Source organism: Thermobia domestica, chromosome 6, assembly GCF_964235325.1.
Source record: "Thermobia domestica chromosome 6, izTheDome1.hap1.1, whole genome shotgun sequence".
Lineage (NCBI taxonomy): Eukaryota > Metazoa > Arthropoda > Insecta > Zygentoma > Lepismatidae > Thermobia > Thermobia domestica.
Window position 1 is genome coordinate 22050926 of NC_137459.1, and position 27337 is coordinate 22078262.

Consider the following 27337-nt stretch of genomic DNA (forward strand, 5'->3'; position numbering starts at 1 on the left):
GTGTGAAAAATCTTCAAGACGACCATCATATCCAACGCTTTAAACGGAAGTGTGGAACAGTTATCCAGATTCTAGAGACGCAGATATGACAAAGTGAAACTTCGGATGAGAGTGAATAGTCTTTCACATGTATGGACAGCTATGGCACTTCGATGCTAGTGGTCTACTGATCCGCGTTCAGTTGCATGCATGGGGAACATTCCTGCGACCGTTCGGTCTATTTGATGGAGGGGTACCGCTTAATGTGTTGCACCCCATCCATAGTTCCTCAATACGCTATTGAATGCTCGTGCACATGGTGCACCGTAAGAATTTGTCCCCTAATTCTGACTCTCCTAAGCGATGTAACCCCCATTCTCTGAGGGAGTGGGATACGCCCACTGCGCGGCCAGACCGAAGTCCTGAGTGCCTACCAGTTGACATACTGGTTGAGGCAGACTGCTAGCGAGTCAATCCTACCATGCTCTGCAGGCATGGCGCCCGAGCGTTATAAGGCAAGTTCACCCCCGCCGTGTTCACCGTTACCCAAATTCCTTGGGTTGGATCCCACAAGCTACCGAATCCCACGGTATGACCACAGCCCGCAGAATCCAACCCAAATCCGGGGCCCCAGGCAATGCCCGAGGGGGCTTGTTCAGTCCCGGCCCTGCCTACCTCTATCGTTCAACTGACAACCGCCTTGTCGTGTAGAGGTACCACGCACACGTCGAGATACTCCCGTATCTCATCCCGGAACCAATGATACGTTTTAAGTCACCATTTGAGTTTGGTGCCAGCCCATACTCACAGAGTTTCCTCCCTTTAGCAGGATCAGAACCGTTACCCAGATTCCTGGGATTGGCAACTCCCCCGCCTCCGTTTGGTCTCCCCGCAGGCAGGAATTCGACATTCCCCCCAGTAGGGTCATCTAAGCAATACGGGACTTCCTCTAATTACGGTAGAGGTACACCTTACATTACCAGAGCCAATGACTGATATAGACCGTTTGCTCAAAGGCAGACATTGTGATTTGGGAGCCGTGTCTCCCTAGGGAGTCGTGTCTTCCCTGGTAGGCCCGCCCAAACAATACGGGGCTACTTACCTTTTACGTGTTTAGGTACCACGTACACGTTGTAGCAAGCAACTTATCCGAATCCCAATGGTACGTGCAAGCCACCATTAGAAGGGACACCCACACCTTTCCTTCGGTAGGGTCGTTCAAACAATACGGAACTACCTCTTCTTACGTGAGAGGTCAACCGTACATTACCAGACCCAATGGCTGATGTAGACTGTCTACCTTTAAAGACAATGGCCATTCGGGAGCGGCGGCTTCCTGGTAGGGTCGTGACTTCTGCACCCAGCTCACACTACTGGGACGAAGAAGTGACCCATTTCCTCAGCACTCCTGAAGTACGAGTATGCGTTAGGATACTAAGTATCCCATCCCGGACCCAAGAGAACGCATTACACTCTCTTTGAGGGCAGTACCTACATCATCCTCCCGGTAGGGCGCTGGATCCGCCCACACTCTTGGACACAACAGCTACCCACTCTTTTTTAGTGTGTTGGGGTACCACGCAGAATTATCTCCCGGACTCAAGGGCACGGCCTAGTTGCCCATTTCGGGGAATACCCGAAGGCTCACCCACTCCGGTAGGTACGGCAGCCGAGGCTACCTACCCCACTGAGGACGTGATGGGGTCACACGTACTCTCCCAGATCCAATGGCACGAGTTAGTCGCCCCTTTCGGAGGATACCCTAGGGCTCCCCTCCGCCGGTAGGTAGTTGTCCCTGCAAAGCACTTGCTGCCATATGGCAGTTAAAGTACCCACAGCGAGCCCGGCTTACAGTCACCCTATCTCCTCCGTGTAGCAACCGCTCCGGGAAAAGAAAGCGAGAGCGGAAGCTATGGCACTTCTTGTGAATGTGTATTTCTTCTTTGTGATGTTACATAGCACGCAGGAAGGATGCAAACGCCGTTTGTGTAGGCAGCCAGCGAGGCAACACTGCGCAGTGGGTTGCATATATCGGGTAATGGGAACAAAAAATCATAACATAGTGGAATGTAATAGCAGGTGGTCTACATACGTAAGATAAAGAACAACATTAATATCAGTACCATGCCTACACACATTTTCGTTTCCAACATCCATCTCATCGTTGTTCTCATTACTCGATAAATGCAACCCACCGCTCAGTGCTGTCTCGCTGGCTGTCTATATGAACGGCGTTTGCATCCTTTTTGCATGTTATCCCATCTTCGGGCATTGAGATAAATCTGCGTGTCTTTCGCATACGGACAACATATGCACCCAAAGCAAAAACACGTATTTTCTGTTTTCGTTTCTTCTTCCTTCTGCTCCTTATCACCCTTTTTGCCCATTTCCGTAACACACTGTGACAATGTTGTACACGTGATTGGTCCATTTTCGGATGTTCTGCTCTCTTCTCATGGGTGCGTTCTACCTCATTCAATTGCGTCGACTATGGGTTGTATTTCGTACGTTTCCGATATCTCTTCTCGTTCCCGCTATATTCCACATAATCTCATTTTGATCCGATTTTTATGCCTCTATTTGACCCTTTCAATGTGCTTGTTGGCAGATATAAAAAATACGTGTTGATTCTTTGTCGATGTTCTTTTTGTCTGTGCAATCTTATCACAATCGACGTGTAACACCTGGGTGCCCTACCTTGTTAGAATACACGTACCATATGATCTATAAACAAATCAATTGGAACGCAAGTAAACAATATATCAATATTGTATGTGAGTTATTTATGTCAGGGTTGTGTTGCACTTTGTGGGAATACATAACCACACTTGTCAGCTTTATATAGGATTTTGTTTTTAAATGAAAGGTTTTAGTTCCTTGGGTAACACGCACTGCTCATTTACACGTGAATACATTAATTTACACGTTAAATACAATTCTTGGTACAAATAAAGTAACAATAAAACATGTTTAATTGGTTCACAAGGTTTTAAGTAAGCCATATTAAAAGTATATATATATATATATATATATATATATATATATATATATATATATATATATATATATATATATATATATATATATATATATATATGAAAATGTGTCTAAAGCAAAACCACACATAAGAAAACTGGTTCTACAAAAGTGCTATAAACTCACACATTTGGCTAATAATGCAAAGTTTCTTCGTGTGACGTCTAAAGTGACATGATAAATGGTCAAAGAAAGTTTTGATGACCTGTAAAAGAAGCGTGCAGTATAATTTGCTTTACTGGATGCTCCTAGAATATCACATTTTTCTTGTTTTTCTCATGATGATTGTTGAAAATGAAATGAAATGAGATCTTTGCGTCCCACGTTTATGCGGGTTAGGCTAAAGGAGATGGTGAGAATGAGAAATGAATGGAGTAATGGAATGAAGAATGTGGGAGGAAACGGGAGAACCCAGAGAAAACCCACGCACACAATGTTTGTTCACAACAAAGCTCACTTGGCGCGAGCTGGGATCGAACCAAGAACCCCATGCACCAGCGGTGAACGATCTATCACTGAGCCACCGCGGTACATAATAACAATAGAATAACGGTACATGGGGATACATCTAGAATAACGCTATATGATGTATGTCTTGTGTTTCTAGTAATGAATAAAGAACAATAGTATAAGACATATTTATTGCGATGTTTATTGAAAAAAAAACTTATGTGGCTATTTCTCATGTTTCTGACAGTGCTCTTTCAATAACATTGTATGCTGTATTTCTTGTCTTTGGTAAGCTCCGGAAATAATACTGGAATCACGGTGGATCAGTGGTTGAGCGTCATCTCTGGCGTGTGGGATCCTTCGTTCGATCCCAACTACCGCCAAATGAGTCCTATGTTGGACAAGCATCGTGTGCGTGGGCTTTCTCGGGGTTCTCTCGCTTCCTCCTAATTCGGCTATTCCACCAATATCATTCATCTCGTTATCATCATCATCTCCTTTAGCCTGGGCACATTATCGTGGGACGTTAAATTAAAACAAAATACTGCCTATATATGGCTTATATCTAAAGGCGTAATTTAACTACAATACCAGTAAATTTGTTACGTCATTTGTTGCGTTATTTCAAAGCGAAGCAATATGAGATTAACTTAATTTATTTATATATAGTTACTGTTTACTAATGTACATGGAAGAATTTTGCTTTTCACAATTCATATCTATTGAGAATCGAAGAAAATTGAATGCTGAAGTTTAATACTACTTTCGTAAATTTAAGTAGATATTTCGGAACACGATCTTTTATTTGATAAAATAGAGAATAGGTATTAACAACATAAAAAATAAATGTTTGGTATTATTGTTAAATTTAGCTTGAAGTATTAAATATCAAATTTATTTAGCTGTGGAAACATGAATGAGATATCATTTATTCACTAAATCTACTAGAGATGCCGTTTTAATTTGATTAAATATAATATTTAAACCCGAAAATAATTCGTTTACTAAGCAGTTTAAAAAAAGTGTTAGCACAAAACCACACACACACACGCTCAAATACTCACACGTGTCAAATTTTCAAAAACAATCCAACAAGACCTATTTTGTTTATACTTACGTTAAGCGAATTTGTGGTTCCAAGCCGCGAATTTGGGGTCGCCCTCTAAATAAAACAGAAAAAAGCAACAAATTTATAAGAAAAATTAGAAAATAGAAAAATAATTTCGTTAACTGATTACTAAGCATAAATTTTCGTATACCTGAGTGTAAAAAGCAAAATGCCACTGGCTGACTGATAGGTCGATCATTGTAGTTTCGGAAATTCCTTTGAAAGAATGGCGGTAGTTTTCGATCCACTGACAATAACTTTGAAATCACAGAATGTAATGGCACTATATTTATTTGTTATTGGAGGAAAGCTTTTTTTCAGAACAACATTTCTAACTGAGGGACATATCATATCCGGAGACGCCTTTCTACTCAGAGCAGGCACACGGAGAACCAGTAAGAGCTAAGCGGAGACATCGCTACGAATTAAAGAAGTGTTGGCAGTCATGAATCCAAAATGTAGTACCTAGCTATTGTATTTCTTGTTTGGTTGCAAACACTGTTTTGACAATGTACAAGTTGCTCTCTCTGCTCCGCGTACTGCTTGTTCTGTTTATTAAGAATGGAAGAACCAGATTCTGGGGTAACTGAATATTGAGCTGGAAATGCTCTGGGGTCGGATTCTGGGATCAGAAAATACAAATCTGTTGTGTAGGAAATTAGCCCCAAAGTAATGATTGAAGTGAATTAAAGTCGACTCAGTAGAATTTCTGGAACGATTTTCATGAAGTGATGGATATATACTGTTTCCACGTGCTTAACTAAACAATTAGAATTTATGTCCACGAGATTATAATATATTAATCCAGTGGCGTACTCAAAGGGGTTTCGTCTCCTTTAGCCTAACCGGCATAACCGTGGGACGTAAAACTGAAAGATTTTTTCAAAGGGGTTTCGGGGTTTATACACGTCTGTGAAGTTGTCCCGCCCACCTAACGAATTTTTCTTTTTTTATCTACATCGTTAGTTTATCGTTAGTTTACGTTAGATTTGCTAAAACTATCGTTAGTTTCGAAAAAATAAAATTTTTATTCAACAAATAAATGGGCAGGCCAACTTCACGGTTCCCCGCCCACAAACGAATTTCAAAAGTTTTTCATATTACATCGTTAGTTTATCGTTAGTTTACGTTAGTTTTGCTAAAACTATCGTTAGTTTCGCAAAATAACGATTTTATTCGAGAAATAAAGTTTCCCGCCAATTGTGAATTAACCCGCCCATATTGAATTCTCAGAAACTTCCAACGCACATCGTTAGTTTATCGTTAGTTTACGTTAGTTTTACTAAAACTATCGTTAGTTTTGCAAAAATAACGATTTTATTCGAGAAATAATTTGGCAGGCCAACTTCACGGTTCCCCACCGCCAAATGAATTTCAAAACTTTTTTGCATCACATCGTTAGCTTATCGTTAGTTTACGTTAGTTTTGCTAAAACTATGGTTTGTTTTGCAAAAATAACGATTTTATTCGAGAAATAAAAGTTCCTGCCAAATGTAAACACAATTACATAGCTGGCATACGACTATCATGTTCCCTCAGGTACATGAGAATGTATCCAGTATGCGCCTTATATACTTCTTACGTATGCCTGTTATGTAAATGTGCTGTTAGGATTTACATTTGGCGGGAACTTTTATTTCTCGAATAAAATCGTTATTTTTGCGTAAGTAGCGATAGTTTTAGCAAAACTAACGTAAACTAACGATAAACTAACGATATGAGTTGGAATTTTATGAGAATTCAATATGGGCGGGCTAATTCACAGTTGGCGGGAAACTTTATTTCTTGAATAAAATCGTTATTTTTGCGAAACTAACGATAGTTTTAGCAAAACTAACGTAAACTAACGATAAACTAAGGATGTGATAGAAAAAAGTTTTGAAATTCATTTGGGGGTGGGGAACCGTGAAGTTGGCCTGCCCATTTATTTCTCGAATAAAATAGTTATTTTTTCAAAATTAACGATAGTTTTAGTAAAACTAACGTAAACTAACGATAAACTAACGATGTGAGTTGGAAGTTTATGAGAATTCAGTATGGGCGGGCTAATGCACAGCTGGCGGGAAACTTTATTTCTTGAATAAAATCGTTATTTTGGCAAAACTAACGATAGTTTTAGCAAAACTAACGTAAACTAACGATAAACTAACGATATGAGTTGGAATTTTATGAGAATTCAATATGGGCGGGCTAATTCACAATTGGCGGTAAACTTTATTTCTCGAATAAAATCGTTATTTTTGCGAAACTAACGATAGTTTTAGCAAAACTAACGTAAACTAACGATAAACTAACGATGTGATATGAAAAACTTTTGAAATTCGTTTGTGGGCGGGGAACCGTGAAGTTGGCCTGCCCATTTATTTGTTGAATAAAAATTTTATTTTTTCGAAACTAACGATAATTTTAGCAAAACTAACGTAAACTAACGATAAACTAACGATGTAGATGAGAAAAAGAAAAATTCATTAGGTGGGCGGGACAACTTCACAGACGTGGTTTATACCCCCTTGGGCAAGGTTTTACGAGAAATAAATATTTACTACATATAGTGACTCTTGTTCTGAAAATATATTAGATTAAGTGCTTTGACTCCCGTTGATGAAATTCTTTGTACTCTACTGTACAAACCAGAAGAATGTAAAAGTTTCAATGTTTTCCCGTATTCTTTCGTCTCTCATCGTGTGAAGAACAACCATTCCAGGTAGTAGAATTGTTGCGTAAAGAAGTATTTTGCCACCGTTCACCCCAAGATTTAAACTTTCGAAGGGAGTTCGTCTCTTAACACACTATTGCTGCAAAATTCATTTTGATAAATTAATGGAAAAGCAAATAACGGTATCTTCGAATGAAACAAGTAGGGTCTAAGAGGAATCTTTCTTATCTCTTTCCAAAATTTGACAATTTAACTTATTATTTGCTGCCTCATGTTACCCGGGTTTTCCTCATTCACACCAGGCAAATGCCGGGATGGTCCCTAACTTATAGGTCCCAGGCCTCTTCCTTTCTTCCTCAATCCTTTCTTCCTTCCATTTGCCCAGATAGTATGCTCGCCGAGGGACGTCAACCCTCAAAACGTGATGGGCTAACATGGCCATAGATGCCGAAAACCCAGAAATCTAATTCCTAATCCTAATCCAAAGACGTGTGTGACGTTTAGGCAAGAGTTACTAGAACAAAGTACTAACTACGTTATGCGATACAAAAAATAAACTCTGCTGAAGATATTAAACATTTTTATGTATAGAAGTTTCAACTGTGTGAACCACAGAAGAATTTGTGCTGCGATCTAACGGCGCGATAGGTAACTTCCAACATTCTAGAAGCAAACACCTTTGTTTCAAAACAAGAAAATGGGACATGGCTAGGCACCATTAAAGTCACCACCACTCGTGAAAATATTAATGGATTAATTCCATTAATGAACTTGGCTGAGATAATCACTCTTGATATCTATTACAAAAAGAGTTTTTTTTAAAAAAATCGCTTTCGTTTCAGAATTATCCTAAATCATCGTTACTTGGAAATATAGAAACAGATTTACTTCATTAGCAGACTCAGCAACGATATTTACTGCAATAAACATAACTCAAATATTAGCTTTCGCTCAAGAGTAATGGTGTTTAGTAACGGACAGTCGTAAATCGCTGTTTCAGATTAAAATGTTAACAGATTGTGTCTCTCAACCAACTTGACGGGAATTACCAGTCTAGCTATCTATTGCAAAAAAGTAAAATGCTTTCGTTCAGAATATACCATGGGTAGTAACGGAGAGACGTAAGTTCCTCTTTCCCGTTAAGATAACGGATTGACTCTATTAAGAAACTCAATCAAGATAATCACTCTAGCTACTTATTGAAAGAAAAGAAAGAAAGAATGAAAGAAAAAGAAAAAAAAAACGTAATTCAAAAATTTGTTTTCGTTCAAGAGGTAATCGTGTGAGATAACGGATCACCATTACTCGTTAAGATGATTATGTATTGATACCCTTTAACGAACTAGAGCAGACATAATACGTCTAGCTTTTCACTGAAGAAAATGAGGAATTTGCTCTCGTTATCATGTTGAGTAATGCATGTACTAACATTAAGGATTAGACTTAGGAATTATATTTCTGCGCTGTCTGTATCTAAGGCCTTTTAGCCCTATACGTATATTAGGAATGACGTCCCTCGGCGATCACACTATCCGAGGAAACGGAAGGAAGGGAGCAGCCTGGGACCTATATGTTAGGTACCATCCCGCCATTAACCTCGCATCAATGAGGAAACCCCAGGAAAACCTCACTCAGTATGGCTGACCTGAAAAAAGCTTTGATACTTTTTCGTCCGAGTGTTCCCACCGGGAATCGAACAAGAGATTGCCTGATTCTAATAAGAATGATGAATACTAACATTTGAAATGTGCTGATAACGTTGTAAATACTAACAACAAAGCCAAATAAAACCATAAATTACAACAATATTCGGCAATTCTTCATTCGCCGTTCACTCACTGTATATTTATGAGCTCTAGAAAAATCATGTGTTTTTATTTTAAGCCTGACTATCCTTGAGATATATGCGAGGTCTTGAGCCTTTTACATGAGCTCTTGCCAAAATTCCAATTCGTATGAAGATCTGAAGGCTATATTCAAATCCTTTTTACAACACATTGCATAGGTAGAAAAGAAATCAATGCAGTAACAATACTCCTCCTTTAACCTAAGGCATTAGTTATTAAGTAACCCATTGTGATTTTTTGCCCTTCTGTTTCTTATCGATTGTCACCGTCTCTAAGGTTACGGCTGAACGCACACAAGGTTGATAACGCAATACTGTCAGGGTGTATCGGATTAATGTGCTATTATGTACTGGCACTCCATGCGATAGCCTTCAACTACTTTGATAAATTTATCAGTGACTAAGCACATCACACAATCAGTATCCTTTTTTTTTTTTCAAAAATATCATCCTTTTAGCTACGTTTGTTATAAACCAAAGTGGTCTTCATAAAAGTAGCTTAGTCTATTGGTTAACAACGCTCCTCTAACGTAAGAAGCTCTGCAGGGAGTTAATATTCAGAGTGTCTTTTCTTGGATTCTCTGATTCCTTTCAGAGCTTCCTTTAATTGTATTTCTTATTTAGGGTATTTGGCTCATTTCTGTGTTCTAATGACATATTTTGATTTCGGCTGAATTCTCTTATTTTTCCTTTAATCTCTTGCTTTCTTGAGGTTATTGTATTTGCTGTGCCGGGGGGAAGTGACTCAGTGGTAGAGCGCTTACCTCTGGTGCGTGAAGTCCTTGCTTTGATTCCCGGCCAAGCAAGTTTGTGATGGAGAACGTCATATCTGTGGGTTTTCTCGGGGTACTCCCGTTTCCTTCCATATTCTCATTCCACCAATTCTTCCATCGTCATTCACTTGCCTTAATCATTCGCCTCTCTTAACCTAAAAAGTATAATCGTGTGACGTTAAACTGAAAGGTTTCATTTCATTGTATTTGGAATATGTTTTTTTTTTCTTCAGGAATTTATTAATCTCTTAATATTCTTTGCCACTTTTCATGGATTATACATTTCAACAGAAATTGTGATTGTGTTCATCTTATTCCGAAGAACATATATATGTTGAGTTGATTTTGAGTTTAACGTCCCATTCAGCAGCGAGGCTATATGACACGTGGACCTACTGATTAACGTGGAATCCAAACCACATGAGCTCCCGCCGGGAATCGAACCCGGATCTCCCACACGAAAGGCGCATACGCTAACCGCTTAGTCACGGAGAAGCTCTAAGAACATAGATATGTGTGAGCGGATATATCTTACATTTGTTCATAAATAATCTAAAGTCTTATATAAAGGAAGAATTGAAAGTTTTCGGAAATATTATTTTAAGGTTGGCACCAAGATTGTGTATTAAGGAGCAGCTTATACTATAAGTGTTGATCTATGTTCTATGCACCCGTCGATTGCATCGAATTCAAACCCAGTTCGATGTTCGGAACTCACGTTCGTACTAGGTCCTATCGTTCATAGCCTTGGGTATTGCACACACACCACAAAACTTAAAAAAAAACTCAAATTTGGTTTTACTTCATGTGAAATATACGCTTTCTGATCTCATTAAGTTTGCATTAAATAAAATTAGACCTTTCATATGCTGGATGCCGGGATGCCGGATATTATCATCTAATTAATAGTTTTCGGGGTCACTGAGATGAATAGTGTCACTCTCAACGCCGTTCAAGACGAAATTTACCGATTATTCATCTCTCCTACCCCAAAAGTTAATATTGATTATTTTAGACATGTTATTTCCACCCCCTCTATTCTTATGGGGAATACAGAGGTGAACATATCCAAAAACCCAATGTTAGCTTTTAGGGTAGGAGAGATGAATAGCGGCATTCCCGACACCATTCAAGTTACACTTTAGCCCCCGTCGTCATGGCGAGTTTGGAGGGGAACGTGACAAATAGCATGTTCAAAACGACTGATGTTCTTCACACTTTTGGCATCGTTAAATTGACTGGCGACAGCTGCGATGACATTTGAGCCTACGTTTAGCCAAGAACGGATATGATAGCTGATCTGGTAACTGGCAGAAGCAACGTCGAAGACGTTACTCTCTCTTATTTAATTATTTCACTGATTTGCTCATCTTCAAATATGACATATTGTATAAACCTTATCATCATAGCTTGAAGAATGCGAATTTGAAATCTAATATAAATGAATCGTTGAGTTCGAAAACCGGTCATCTCCATCGAAGCTAATTTGAGAGGAGTGACAAAGAATACTAAATTAGTCAATATGTATCTGACATATAGGGATATTTTTATTTTTGGAAAGTATACAAATGTCAGTTCTACGGTCCGAAAATGAAAACAGCCACATGTCAGATGCATATTCACTAATTTAGTTTTGTTATCACTCCTCGCAAAGTAGCTTCGATGGAGATGACCGGTTTTCGAACTCAACGATTCAAATAAAATAAACAGTTTGTTTGTGTGTTTGTCTGTCTGTGTGGAGCCTGGGGACCAGACCAACGGACAGAGAGTCACCAAATTTTGGTCACGGGTACTTTGGTCAAGGCCCCAGATCAAGACGAAGAGTTTTTTTTTTTTAATTCGAACCATGGGGATCTCAGGGCGGCGTTTAACTGGACATGTAAAAGAAGGAGAAAATGACCGCTATTAGTGTCGAATTCATAGTTTTCGCTGTCGCTGAAATGAATGGTGATACTCACATAGGCGTTGGCTTCCAAATACAGCTCCCATGAAAAGAATGGGTTTCTTCAGCTAGTTTACAATAAAATCAAATGTTTATCTTTTGCAGCCATGTTCGAAAATTAAGTAAAAGATTATATATTACGCAACGATTAATTGTGTATTACGGTTAATTTATTTTAAGACTGAGCTTTAGTTATTAACATTGTGACTAATCTAAATTTCTTCCGCTCTCTCGTAAATGGTAGATTCAGTTCATTTTATAAGAAACGGGATGTTCAGAGCACAAATTGTTTAAGTAGAATTATTAAGTTGTGAGGAAAAGAGACATGAAATTTTACGCTCTGTTTAATTACATACAAGGGGAACACTATTTTTTTTACACTATAAGAGTTACTTACAATGTCCAGACATGAATCTTTTAAGGACTGAAGGGACCTTCAGGTAAAGATCCTAAATATGAAATATCTCCAAAATAACGAGAAGGAACTTGAATCCTTTGTGCACCGAGTACCTTATATATTTAGGCTTCCCCTAAGTGAGATTTCCTATTTAGATTAATTGATTCGCCACATCAGAAAACGGTTCAGTAACCTTTTTTATTAAACCACTTTAGCCCATCTTCATGGTAATATTTACAATCAAACAACCAACAATTTTGCTGTAGACAACAGTAGTCTGCATTCACTGTATATTCTTCAGTTTTTCTGTTACTTTATTTCAATGCAGTTTTTGTATTTCATGTACGAGAGTGATTGAGAAACTAATGCCTCCAAGCTCACTACTTGGACATTAATGCTGCAAACATTCTGGACTGTTTATCATTAATATACTGATGTTTAAGCTATAGAACGTCATTTGTTTCAACTTCCTATCTCTTTTCGTTCCAGAGTAATAGAGCAATCCATAACATCCAGCGCTGACGTCCGGTTGAAACGCTGGGCTGTCATTGAATTTCTGAGTGTGGAAGGTTGTGCGTCCAGAAACATTCATCGCCGGCGACAAGTCGTAGATACACCATTACGACCCGGAAATGAAGTGTCAGTACATGGAGTACCACCACACGTCCTCTCCTTTGCCAAGAAATTTAAAGTTGTCCCATCTGCTGCAAAGTGTTTGTTGACATTCTGTCTCATTTTGCCTCTACTCCGGATCTTGTGCCCTGCGACTTTTGGCTCTTCCACAAACTTAAGAATAACCTTCAGAGCCAACGCTACAGTTGTGTCACGGAAGTGGAAGCAACAGTTTGAAAATGCTGTTGGCAGCAGACACCACTACTCTTCGCCGACGGTATGAAAAACCTTGTTTCTGTTGGTGCAAATATGTTGCCCGCAATGGGGACTATTTTGAAAAGTGGTGCAAAATGTATGGTGTTCGTAAAATTAGCATTCGAGATATAGAACAACGGTTAAAATCAGCATTAAGTGACAAAGATTTAGGACAGTGGATTGATTTGTTACAGCCCATAGTTTCTTTCTCTCAACGTTATCAGGAATTTATCTTCTCAAATTTCACTATTTGAATGACATTTTGGCTTTAAACCCCGGTTACTTCATCAGGCAATTTTAAATACCCAGTGTCAATACGAAGATAATGCCATTCGTTTACAGCAACTTCAAGAGATTAGGGACAAAGCACAAGAAAATCTTTATAAGCGCCATAAAACGGCGACAACATTTTTTGACAAGAGGCATACGAAACCTTGTTTTAAAGAAGGAGAAAAAGTTTGGATATTAGATACTGGAAGAAAGAAAGGTCACGCCAAAACACTCAGCGGTACGTTCATTGGTCCAGGCATAATTGAACGAGTGGAAAATCCAAATTCCTTTTTTGTTAAGTACAAGACCGCCCGAGGATCTTATAAGAAAGACAGCATAGCAAACCAGAGATTGAAGAAATTTTATGAGAAGGAAAACCCGGAAGAGGAAGACCAACTTGAAGACTCTGACGAAGAGATGCCCATCAACGTCTGCACGAAAGACCTTACGATGAGCAAGAAGAAGACGAGACGCGAAGACCATCAAGGACCACCTACTGAAGAGATTTTCATCCCCAGGAGACAATGTATAGAAGAAGATTTCATCCCTTCTCTTCATATCAAAGATATTGTAATTGCCGAAAATTTACCAACGTGGGCAACTATAGGGAAGAATTCCACAGAAGAAAAAACAAAATTTGCTTCTAATACCTCCATCAACCAGAAGATTAGTATTTATAAAGATAACACAGTGGACATAAAAGCATATGTCTTGGTTAATCCGACGAATGAAACCTTAACTCCTTTAGGTGCTGGAAATAAGGCCATTCAAGACACTGCGGGATCTGAATTTTTAGAAGAATGTTTGAGTATATCATTATTGAAGCCAGGAGAAGCGAAAATTGCCAATGGTTATCGTTTACAAGCTAATTATGTAATTATGGCATGTGGACCACGGAATTCAGACAGGAAAATTTTACGAGAGACATACAAAAATTGTTTTAAAGTAATGTTGGAGAATGATCTTTCTACAATTGTACTACCTAACATTTCTACTGGAGCGTTTAAATTTCCGAAGTTAGAAGCTGCCAAAATTACCTTGGCAACAACAAGAATATTTTTATAGGAACATCTAGATGACGTAGACCGTGTCGTATTTTGTGTTTATGACAGAGAAAATTGGGACATCTATCAGCAATCTCTTCCAACATATTTCTCCATTGATGACGAACCTGTTAGTCCGTCTGTCCGCACGTAACGTCTATGTGAATTACTTTTCTTGAGGACTAAATTGTGGATAGGAACACCTTGTAGATGGATGATGAGCTTTCTTTTAGCACTGACCACGCTTAGAAGTTAGTTTATCTTGGTTTTGAATTGTGCATCCAAATCCACCGGTGGAATACTTCGAAACTTGGATTACTTCGAAATTTGGAACACGTTAATATCTTAAAGACTTGTAATTTTTTTATTTGCTTGGACAACGTATGAATACAGAAGTTTCTTACTTTTTTCTTTTGGAAATGAAGTGTGTATGAAGAATCGAGAAAATTAACGTCACGCATATAAATTGATATTTAGATGGATACATCTAGAAGATGCAAGAAAATCGACGTCAAGACTGCAAGAACTATGCTCCATCCATTTCGATGTCCAGGATTCGATGCCATGATCGATGTCCAGGATTCGATATCCGAAGATGACAAGATTTAAGAGAGAAGATGAAAATGAAATGAAATCTTTGAGTTTTACGACCCACGCTTATGCCGGTTAGGCTAAAGGAGACGGTGAGGATGAGTAATGAATGAAATGGTGGAATGAAAAAAGTGGGAGGAAATGGGAGAACGCCGAGAAAACCCACGCACATGGTGTTTGTCCACCACAAAGTTCACTTGGCGGGGGCTGGGATCGAACCCGGGACCTCAGAAGTGAACGCTCTACCACTGAGCCACCGCGGCTCCAAGAGAGAAGATGGAGACAAGAAGAATTTATATGTTAGTTAGGGTTGTAGGTTACATGTGGTGAATAGTTCTGTCGTACTGATTTTATAAAGTTTGATTACAGCCAGTATATGGGGCTATAACCATATTTTGGAATTCTTTTCCAGTCAACGGACGTTTTAAGCCTAAGTAACTTAAAGCTCATTTTTCTCAAACTCAAATCAGTACCCTTCTTGTGCCGTCTAACTTTACTATCTTTGGTTAGCTAGATAGTATTACGTTTTTACTTCTCGCGTATTAGTTACATTTTATGTTGAAGTTATTTTCTGCATTAGAGGAACACACACACACACACACACACACACTATATATATATATATATATATATATATATATATATATATATATATATATATATATATATATTTTACTAAATTTATGAGATATTAAATCATTTGATTCTGATTTTTTTTTATTTTTATTATAATTTATATCTAAGTTTATAATTATTTGCATTGGTAATAATTAAGTTATTATTCCTACCTTTCCCTACCTATCCTAAAAAGCACTAATGGAACTTCACACTAACACTTTAAAACACATGTCACTCACAATGATATTATACAAGTACTAATGTTTCTTTTTTTTCTTACTTTCCATCTTCCCAGAGACGCTGTCGACACATGTTCAAGATTACCCAGTGACATGAACTGTTTTTGAAATACATACTCAGCAGATTGCAATGGAAGCTTGATTCAAAACAAACAATATGTTATATAAAGAACTCTTTACCTTCAAACATTTTTTTAATCTCTTCGATAATCTTTTTATTGTACTATGAAAAATTAAAGTTTTCGTGTATTTTCAGTTTCGAGGAGGGGGTGTGAAGTATCTGAAATAACAGTGATGTGACTGTGAGATGACTACAGTGCTGGAAATTGGTATAAAGGCAGACAGACATTTGAAAATAGAAGGAGGCAAGAATGCCGAGGATGGATAAAGATGATATATTTACAAAGTAACATTGTATACTGAACAAAATCAAAGGCATATCGTTTGCTAATACGTCACTGGCACCTGTAGTATACACAAAATGATAAATTAGACCATATTCGGGTGGAAATTAGTATAAAGGCACCCAGTGTCTCTGAGAAAAATGAAAGTATAATTTAAAGAGCATAATGGAAAATGAGTGTTCAGTAGTTGATTGTCCCTCCCTTCTTCTGAATGAGTTGGAATATGCACTTTTCAGCATTGTTTTTAAAGGATCTGTTAGTTGTTGCCGTGGAATCGCTGACCACTCTTCTCGTATCGCGTTTCTCAACTCAGCAATGGTCCCAAATAGCCGTCCATTGCGATAAACATTGCGCGCAAGGATGTCCTATAGGTTTTCTATCGGGTTAAGATCAGGGTTTCTCGCTGGCCACTCCATGACCTTAATGCCTTTGTCTTGAAACCACTGTAGAGTTGCTGCTGCCCTGTGGATAGCAGCGTTGTCCTGCTGGAAAATCAGGTTTTGATCGTCCAACTCCTCAAACATCCGCAGCAATTCTATTTCTAACATCTCTGTGTACGTCGATGAATTCATCTTTGTGTTGAGCCATGCAATGTTGGTTGTACCTTTAACACAAAACTCTGCCCAAATCATAACACTTCATCCACCAAAATTTCTGCTCATTTGCACTTGCTCTTTTTCCCTAAGGTCATGCCAATAGTATTGAAAACCATCCGGACCATCTAAATTGAACTTCTTCTCATCACTAAACACAACGTGATTCCATTCGGATGTTCACGACATATGTGTTTGCGCAAACTGGGGTCGCGCCTGCTTGTGCGTCGCACTTAAGGGTGGTTTACACTTCCGTTTCTTGAATGTAAGATGTGGATCTTGATTCAAAATTTGACGCACTCTTCTGGATGTGACAGGTAACTTGCAAGCAGCAACAGTTTCGGAAGATGACATATTTCCGGCCCTTGCCTTGCGCATAATTAATCGTTTCGTGGACTCCGAGAGTTTTCTCGTTCTACCATACTTCCCGTTCTTTCCATATTGTGCACCCAACCAAACGTAATTATCAACTACACAACTTGAACGATTTAACCGTTTTGCAATTTGCTGATTTGACAGGCCCATGTCCTTGTACGCACAGACACATGCTTGTTCCTCACTTCACAACAATTTTCTACGAGGCATGGCCCACACAACAGCTCACAGACGTTCACACCCGCGCTTCTCTTATCGCATTGTGTCAGCTGATTCTCAAAGGACGTATCAGGGGTAGTGCTGAACGTGTAGAGAGCGCAAATCGACAAGTAACCATGGGTGCCTTTATACCAATTTCCACCCGACAATCATCTCATTTCTCTTTTTGTGTAAATTACGTGTGCCAGTGACGTATTAGCAAACGATATGCCTTTGATTTTGTACAGTATACAATATTACTTTGTAAATATATCACTTACATCCATCCTCAGCATTCTTGCCTCCTCCTATTTTCAAATGTCCCTCTGCCTTTATACCAATTTCCAGCACTGTATGTAAACTCTTAACTTAATTAACCTCTTAAACTCTCAATTTACATTTATCAACGACAGAACTATGAACATTTAAAATCCAATGGAACAAAACTTTTATTAATGTTGTACATTGCCAGACAGTTTGAAAAAGCATGTATTTGTTAGTTGTTACTTTTGAAATTGTCAATAAACGCCACTAGTCTCCTTCTTACTTTTCCGCGTTTCTTTCTGTCTAGCTTGACATATCCTGGTTCACTGAACGTCAGATTGATCGTTTTTCGATTAAGCAAAACCACGGAGGACACATCGATAGAGGGTATTTGCCACAAGGTTTAGGAAGTACAGGATCGTAGGGAGAGGCATGTTGCTCCATTGGAGAACAACCAACTCCATGTCTTGGGAGTACCATTCTCTCAGTTCATCGCCGCAGATTCAATGGAGTCCAATATCTGACTAGTGGAATGATGGTGTAGGAGAACATCGTTGGAAACGCATCAAGACGAGAGAACTCGATGCCCCTGGCAGTCCAGCAGGATTAACATCCAGTGGTTGGCTGACTCCAGTACATTCAGGCTCCTCCAGGCAAAACCATTCATCATCCAGATGACCAGGACAACACCAGTTTAATCGGATCTGTCAGGCTAGTACTCATCCTGCATTTCTTGATCATAACCCATCTCTCTCTCTCACCTTTTCCCCAACTGGTCACTTTCAAAATTAAAACATTTGAATTTTATTTAAATTCAACCAAAATTTTGCAGTTAAGTACCGTGTTGTGCATCAGTTTTATCCCCAATTGTTACATTATTCCATGAAATTACTCTGAGCTACAACTGATGGCACAGCACCGGCACACAACTGTAGCTGAAATTGCAAGCTTTCCATTGATACCTGTGTCGGTGCTATCTGTCAAACACAAATAAAGATATCACCTTGGAGGCATTATTTTCTTAATCACCCTCGTATTTTTAATCTTATGTAGGGTAAATATCTTGTTTCAGTAAATGGACGTAATCGAGGAATCATAGCTTTTACACAGCCATTATATGAGAGAAAGTAAAGGAAAAAACATTAAAGTTACATATTCAGGATTGTTTTGTGCTAGAAACTGCAAATATGAGGATACTGTGAATATTTATTTTAATTATTTTTTTATTTTGTTGCTACAATTCTTTAACATAATTTGAAAAATTAATATCTGGACGCTGTTAATTTTAATCCAAAATAATTTGCTACTCTCTGATTTTCTATTTTAGGTCAGTAATATAATATAAATTTAGAACTCGTCTACTTTTAAACCAGACTTGTCTTTCTATTGAGACTAAAGTATTTGCGAAATACTAATGTTAAAATGTGTTTAAAGTACAATATTTACTAGACTAAAATTATTTTCATTTTACGCTCATGATCTTATAAATACATGGGTGGAAGCTTAACCGTATTATTAAAGATTCATGAATCTAATGACTTATAAAGTCAGAGTAGCTGCCGCTCACAGAATCCAGAATTGTGATAGAATCCACGAAATTCAGATAAAGACGCCAAAACTTTATCTGTGACCCACTGCATAAGGATCTCACGGAGCACAGATTGACACCCATTTAAAAAAATGCGAATTTCAACCTCAAAGGGCACTCGATCGAAAAAGTGTAAAAGCGTTTTCTGGCTAGTCATCCTGACAAGTAAAGGGTCCAAATGGATGAATCGAGTTGCGGGATGAAACATAGTGCGACTGATAGAGAATGTGAAACTATGTATATGTGCAAAGTTATAGCGCCATAAGAAACGGAGGGTAGGGGGTCACAGTGGGAGAGGGACTGTTTCTATGTTATTGAAATACATCAAATAAACTGTGAAATCCTGAAAATATTGAGAGAGAGACAATGCAAATTGTGGTACTTTCACATATTGGAAAAAGAAGAATGGGCAGAGTAGATCGCAAACCTCCGCCGCCATCTTTAAATCCGCCGTTTTGAAATCTGTGATATTTTTTGAAATGGAAAGGTAGTCATGTGATTTATGAATTAGGGCCAGCATGTTTTCTAAAAGTCGATTATCAACTTTAGTGATAGTTATCTGTACTTATTTGGGAGATTTAGGACCATCTTCATAGTTATTTACAAAAATCGAGTAGGCTGATACTTGTATGTTGAAAGTTTGGATTATCACGAAAGCACATGTAAGTTAAACATATCTACAAGCCAAGAATCCTAACTGTGAAATTTGATATCCAAGTTGTATATTATTACATTATTATTATTATCACATTTCACTGTTGAATATCTCATTTCCCTCTTTAGGATCTTTGAGTAATAACAGTGCATCTTTCATATGTCCCTAGTAGATATGACAACAGAAGATAAAGTGAAAAACACTCGGGATCCTAGTTTCCTTAATGAAGTCGTTTCTAACTGAAAGAAAGATGTTAGTAGTCTTTGTGACAGAAAATCGTTTCTTATCACTCATTCTGTCATTTATCATTCAAAGGTTCCGTCTTGGCTTTCAACAGTGTTCCGAATGCTTATTCTTCTTACGTAGTGAGCATGAATATATTGAACTTCTTTACTCATATCATGTATTCATTATTTCTTTTTTGTTTTACAAGATGCATTTGCTATGTCTATAACAATCTTTTATCGAATTCGCTGACATTAGATTTTATGCATTCGTTTTTTGATTTCTCTGAGAGCGAATTTATGTATAAACATTAACAGTAGAACGAACAAAATTTTTGTGTTGATCATTTATACTGTAAATAGTTTTAATGCAAGATGTCAATGGTGAGTTTTGTTTTTGGAAAACAGTGGAAAACTCAAATCCAACATGCATTCAATAAATTAGCGGAAAAGTTGTACAAAAATACAAAACTTCGGCAAAGTTTGTGCTTGTTTGGTTTTGTCCTAGAACTGTTATCAGATTGGCCTGGTACGCCTTCATCGCGAACGGGATGCTGGGAATCAGTGAAATAAGATGGCGTTACCTTTGCAGGTTTGCATTAACGTGGAGCAGCGGAGTGTTATTAGGGTCTAACACAAGTATACGAGTGAGCAGATAAGTTCAAACGGGGTGTAACAAGTGTTGAAAATTTGCCACGCTCAGGATACTCTGTGCAGTCACGGAGAACGTTAAGAGAGTTGAGTTGATACGGGAAAACAGGTGTATTACACTTGTGTTCAGCTCATGCAACTTTCACTATATTAGACTGTCATCTGACGGTGAATTTAGATTGGTTTCAACTCTTCAGTTAACAGAAATCCAATGACACTTCGCTGCCCCACATTGGTGCGAACGTGCAAGCGTGACGCCATCTTGTTTCACTGATTCCCAGCATCCCACTCTCGAGGAAGCGTACCAGGCCATCTGATAATAATTCTAGGACACCACAAACAAATAACAAAGAATCACAAACTTTGTCGAAGATTTGTATTTTTTATACAACTTTTCCGGGTATTTATTGAACAGATCTTCTATAAGAATTATCAGCCTATTCCTAATCATACTAAACTGACATGGTTTCAGATATCTTGAACACAGTTTATACGCTGATATGTTTCTGGGGACTGTAAATGGTTTTGAACCGATATTGTAAATGTTCATTTCCTTCAGAAATGATAGGCAAGAAATAGTTCGTTACTTGTCGTTTCTTTCGGACGAAACTAGTTCAAAACAGTTTGAAATAAAATGATTGTGCCACTGTACTAAGCTTTCTCTTCCAATTCCTTAAAATGAATCATGTAGTGCTGCAGTAATTTAATGAAACTTTCTTCTGTGAAATACAGATAAAATTATAAAACATTTCCGGAAAACTTCGCCTAAGGAAAAAAAAATCATCCCCATAACTAATTATCTTTCTCAGATCTTTGCGTAAGAAATAACTCATGCCGTATGTAAGGGTTATTAACGATTTTTTTAATAAAATAATAACAAAATGGCATGGGTTGTACTCTTACAAACTTTTCAAAAACTCACCACAAGAGTAACTACAACTTGTAAATATTCTCATTAATTGATTTATACAACAATATAAGAATAATAATGAAATACTTATTTATGAAATACGACCAAAGGCACCTGAGCCGTTTTTGAAAAAGTAATCTGAAAATAGACTCATCCTCAGGAGTGGGCTACTCCTTGTGATTTACACAATATTATAGATTAATTATAAAAGTATTTATGAAATACAAAGAAAATGGCTTGAGTCGTTTTTCAGAAAAGAGTCCGAAAAAAACACATCCAAGAATATACTACCCTTCGTAGATCTTTTCAGTTAATGAGTTGCTCCATATTCTCAGGTTATTACTTAAATATTTTTTTTAATGAACAAAATTGCATGGCTCATTTTTGAGAAAATCGCCCGTAAAAACTCACCCACTCCTCGTACATTTTTTTTCAGAACAAATGACTTATATCATATTGTCATGTTATTAATGAAATGTTTATTTATGAAGCATGAACAAAATTGACTGAGCCGTTTTTGAGAAAATCGTCGAACGAAAACTCACCCTAACACAATAAACTACCCCTTGTCGATTTTTTCCAGAGAAATTACTTATGTCACATAATGGGTTTGTGTTTTTGGAAAATTGATTTATGAAATATAAACAAAATCGTTAGAGGCGTTTTTTTTGAGGAAATCGCACGTTTTATTTTCACCCTTAAATATACTATCCTTATGTTTAGAGATAAGAAGAAAATTCTAAATCCCCTGCCCTGGAGGATCACGTAAAAACCTTGTTTAAAATTTGGTCGAGATACGTTGAACGGTATGACCTCTAGGTGAGTTTACATCAGGCCGAACGGACAAACAGACGGACAGATGTAGAAAAATAACTTTTCTCGGTATCTGTGGACTATGAAACGAAAGTGTATATGCATCAAAATTTCTTGGATTTCGTTTTTCAATACCACCATACTTTCTTCTGTATTTTTGTCGTTCAAAACTAATAATAATAATAAAAAAAAACGCACGGTAACAGTAATCGCAGAATTTGCACGCTCAGCTCAATTTTGGATTTGAAATGTGTTTATCGTTTGAATATCTCGATAAAACTAGATCGACAAAGAATTCTATTATACCAGGAGTATCCTGGTTCCTTATCGCGTCCTACCCACGGATTTTTACTGAATTCACTGGACTCACATCAGTAACTACGTAAAAAAAAGTTAGAGAAAACGTGCTTGCATAAAAGTCCACGTCGATAAAGTCAGTGCTTATCCATTTCTTTATACACAGAGAAAAGAACGTATGTGGCATCCGTAAAAACGTAGGTTATATGCGTAAAGATGTAGTTTTTGAGCTTAATGCACGACTATATGTAACGCACAGCAAACGTATAAACGGAAACGTAAGTTTTTATATACTTTCCGTGTAAGTGTTCTATTTATATGTAAGTTCCGTATGAAACAAAGAGATGTATATAGGATATCACACACAGATAGACGTATGTAACATGTACCGGACGTATAATATACGGAAGACTGTTAGATGTCAGACATATTGCAGGGGCATGATGTAACATCTAAAAGAGAAAAGGGCAGTACGTATGTAGCATATGAATGACGTATTCTCTGTGCAGATTTCGGTAGTATACATAAAGATTTCGCACATTTGTATAATATACCGGTGTCGAGATAACGAATTTTTCTCAGTGTAACATCGCTTTAATGTCCGTTATGTTCTAACAGAAAACAGACACGAATTTAAATCGATGATAAAAGTAAATATCACAGCTTCCTTGTAGTGTTGGAGACTCGGGTTCAATTTCCGGAGGGACCTCATATAGGTTGGATTGCACTAGAAGCTGTAGCTCCATGTCTCATATGACGTGAATGATGACAAGGTACATTAAGTTCCAATCAATCAATCAATCAATCAATCAATCAATCAATCAATCAATCAATCAATCAATCAATCAATCAATCAATCAAATCTGAAAATGAAATGAATTGAAAAGACAAAGGCCAACAGTTGCATATGTTCAATCTTCTGTTGTGTATAGAAAATTTGATGGAGAAATTCCAACATTTTACGAACTTCATCAAATATGTCAGTCTTATTGTGAATTTTACACAAACTTTTAGTTTACATTAAGAGCTCTCTTCTGTAAATCCTAACAGAACTACAGTGTTAGTATCCATATTTATGTACGCAACTTTAATGGCATTATTGATTACGAAGTATGGAAGTTGTTTAAAATGCTAAATCCATAAAGTTGCAATTTACTTTCAAAATATTACTTGTAAAGATTTAGTAGGTCGCACCATATTTGATGAATGTGTCCTTATTACACTTAATAATATGCCGTTTACACACATACATACAAGAAGTAATCAATATTTAGGTAAGTAATCCTATATAATAGAAAGATCTTGCTGAATGACGAAAACTCGGTCATGCTATATAAAGAACTAGAATTTATTATTTTTTTTCGCGTGTCCTAATTGCATGTATAATATGTCGTGTTGGAACAAGTGGCTTTGAGGAGTCGTTATTTGCTTGTAGCTCAGCTTGAGAAAAGGGAAACTCGACAAAAGGCTTCGTGAAGGTGAGGTGTCGTGGGAACAAAACCGTTGCTTAATAACTTCTGTTTTATTTTTGTAATTTTTAACTTGATTTTTTTTGCATTATCTGATTTTTATCTATTCAATTGCTAAACATTTGATAACAAGAACAAGAAAAGTAATTACATTTCCTTCTATATTTCAAGGTCATGCGGAATTTAACCAAACCAACAGTGAATGTTACTGTTGTTTTCTTAAGATTAAAAAAAAAACATAAAATAATTTAATTTCCTTTCTTCAATATCACTTCTACCGTCGTCCAGTCATAAAAATCTGGATAGGACCACCATTTTAGGTGGTGACGGAGGAAAATAATGTTAGGCATTCAGTATAAACTATTTGGGGATTTGTTTGTAACGCAGTTGAAGAGGGGCACGGTGGCTCAGTGGTTGATTTCTTATCTCTAGTGCGTGGGGTGTCTGGTTTGATCCCCAGTTAAGGAAGTTTGTGATGGAGAACATCGTGTCCGTTGGTTTTCTCAGGATACTGACGTTTCTTCCTACATTATCGTCCTGGCGACTTTTCCATCGTCTTTCCCTTGCCAGTCTAAAGAGCATAATCATAGGACTTTAAACTCAAAGATTCTATTTTATCTAACGCAACTTGAACAAAAAGTTTGGGACAGTGCCTTGATGTTATGCAACCAAAACATCTCTGCTGTAAGTTGGGTTGCTTGGCCAAGGCAATTACAAGGGCATTTTTATACTTTTCTCACCTCCTTCTAATAATAAACAAACTAATATACGTCCCAAATAATTCTACTTGGGAGAAAACTAAGAAGTGAGGGAAAGGTAGAATCAATCAACTCGTTAACTAGAGTGGTGGTTCTCAACCTAGGGGTCGTGCAGAACCAGATAGTTCTATATAAGTCATTGGATTTTCAGTATCCCAGTATCAGTACAAATTACGAAACAAAATTGTGGAAATAGCTTAGTATTGATTTCCAGTTACTCAGCAAAAACTGATTTTAATTTACCGTGCATCCTCTAGATGTCAAATCCTGACCATTTTATCTTATTTTAAAGATTCTTGTTTATAAAATAATTGCTCGTCTCCAATAGACTTTATGCAAAATGACGAAGAAAATAAAGAAAAAGCAAGAATGTGAAACCAATTTGGGAAAACGACTGACATATTTTACCAGTTGACAACAGTACAAAAAACATTCACACATTCAAATGTTATACTTGAGTAAACTGAAACAAAAAAAAAAAAAAAAAAAAAAAAAAAAGGTTTTCACCTCTGCCGTTTATTGAAACGTAGAGACTATTATAACTTCACACTCACTGCTTTTCTAGTGTCCAGCGCGCTCGATTCTGGAAGAGTATTCAGTAACGTAGCGTGAAGTTTTGAAATGAGGAGGCAAAAATTAGATTCGTACCTAGAGGGTGCCTAGGAGGGGCCCAGTCTCTCTAACTTGCAATTGTTTGTTGTATGTATAAATTAGTGTAAAGTGAATTCAAGTTACCCCTTCTCCCCACAAAAAAAAAAAAAAAAAAAAAAACACGATCCCGCCCTTATTAGAACGATGACGTCTTATTGTTGTAACTACGGACCTGCCTGTAGTGCTTGATAGAAAAATGCTAATTCATGCAATATGTTTATCATATAATGCAAGAAATAGTATAAGAGTGGTTTTGCATCATACTTCCCTTACATATACGGTTACAATTTATTAGACAGTCAATAGATTACTAAAAAATTCCAATCAATTAAAGAATGTAACAAATGAAGTAATAAGAATATCGTATACTGTTTCAAAGAAAAAAAATAAAAAGGGAAATATGGCTGTATTAATTGTAAATTCCCGAAATCATACACACAAACTTAACCATTCACCCACAACAATACATATAAGCATACTAATGGAAAACAGTGGAACAGCAGCTCACAGTTAATTGATGAGTTTTACAAAAATAGCTATTTTTAGATTGAAAGTACCAGGTTATCATAAAATAAGTATCGCTGTACAGATAACTCTGGATACGTAATCACTTAACAGAATGTAACCAAAATTGGTAGGAGTATATTTGGGAACATGCAGAAGTATTTGATGTAGAAAACAAAATTAGTTCCAATTTTCGCCACCAGAGGTAATTATGGCGCTGTATAACGTTAAGTACAACGAAAAACGACATTAGTGATGCTAAATGATAAGAATGGTTGTAATTACCTCTCCAGGTGCTTACGCACCCCTGCATGTGTTTCAGTGATACGGGTTTGAGCGCACTATGTCCCAGAAGAGAATTGATGGTAATCTTGATGTTGGCTTCTATTTTCTTCCCACACTCTTCGCCTTGTGTTCAAGGGGTCCTGGGTTCGATTTCCGATGAAGATACGTGAGTCGTATCCCATGTTAACCTCTAGGACCCGTCCTTAGAACGTTATCATCATCTCATACGGTACTAGTCACCATGCGTTTTATTTGCCTCAGGGCTTTCACGTCAAAGACCTGCCTATGGGCAGAACTCCACATCATCATCATTGCCGATAACACATAACTACACCACGGGGTTATTAATAGGAGTACAAATCAATACCACGTGTCGCATGGGGGGGCATAATTATAGCCTTTCTTTCATTGAATATCAAAATTATTTATCTTCCATACCACATTCACTATACTTAACACTAAACAGAAACACAATAACCTCAGGAGGCGATATATGACACTAATCTTTCATTGAAATTTTGGAGGGAGTTTGCATTTTATGAGCACAGGAAAGACTAACATTTAACTCCGTTTTTGTAAGATATCCAAGAATTTTAAAGGGACGCTTCAGCTCAAAAGTCCCCTTTCCCGTGAATCCGCCACTGACCACGGGTTATTAATAGCACTGGTAATCAATGCCACGGGACCCAGAGGAGAGATAATTACAGCCTTTCTTATCATTTACCATCGCTTGTGTCGTTTTCCTTCCACGCTGCACTTACTTGGTGTTGTACAGCGCCACAATTACCTCTGGTGGAGAAAATTGGAACTAATTTTGTTTTCTACATCAAACACTTCTGCATGTTCCCAAATATACTCCCTCCAGGTTTGGTTGCATTCTGTC

At 37.5% G+C, this 27337-nt stretch overlaps 1 protein-coding gene across 2 annotated transcripts in view; it reads right to left on the reverse strand.

The window, feature by feature from the left end:
• LOC145687880 (spermatogenesis-associated protein 1-like) overlaps window positions 1-27337 on the reverse strand; it is a 239458-nt gene that overhangs the window by 202543 nt on the left and 9578 nt on the right. Inside the window, exon 2 of one of the 2 annotated variants that reach the window (XM_081761394.1) lies at window positions 4583-4627. The exons of the other annotated variant lie outside the window; for it this stretch is intronic. Within the exon in view, the coding sequence (XP_081617520.1) occupies window positions 4583-4627 (45 nt within the window). The remainder of the gene's footprint in view (window positions 1-4582; window positions 4628-27337) is intronic. 2 annotated transcript variants of the gene reach the window in all.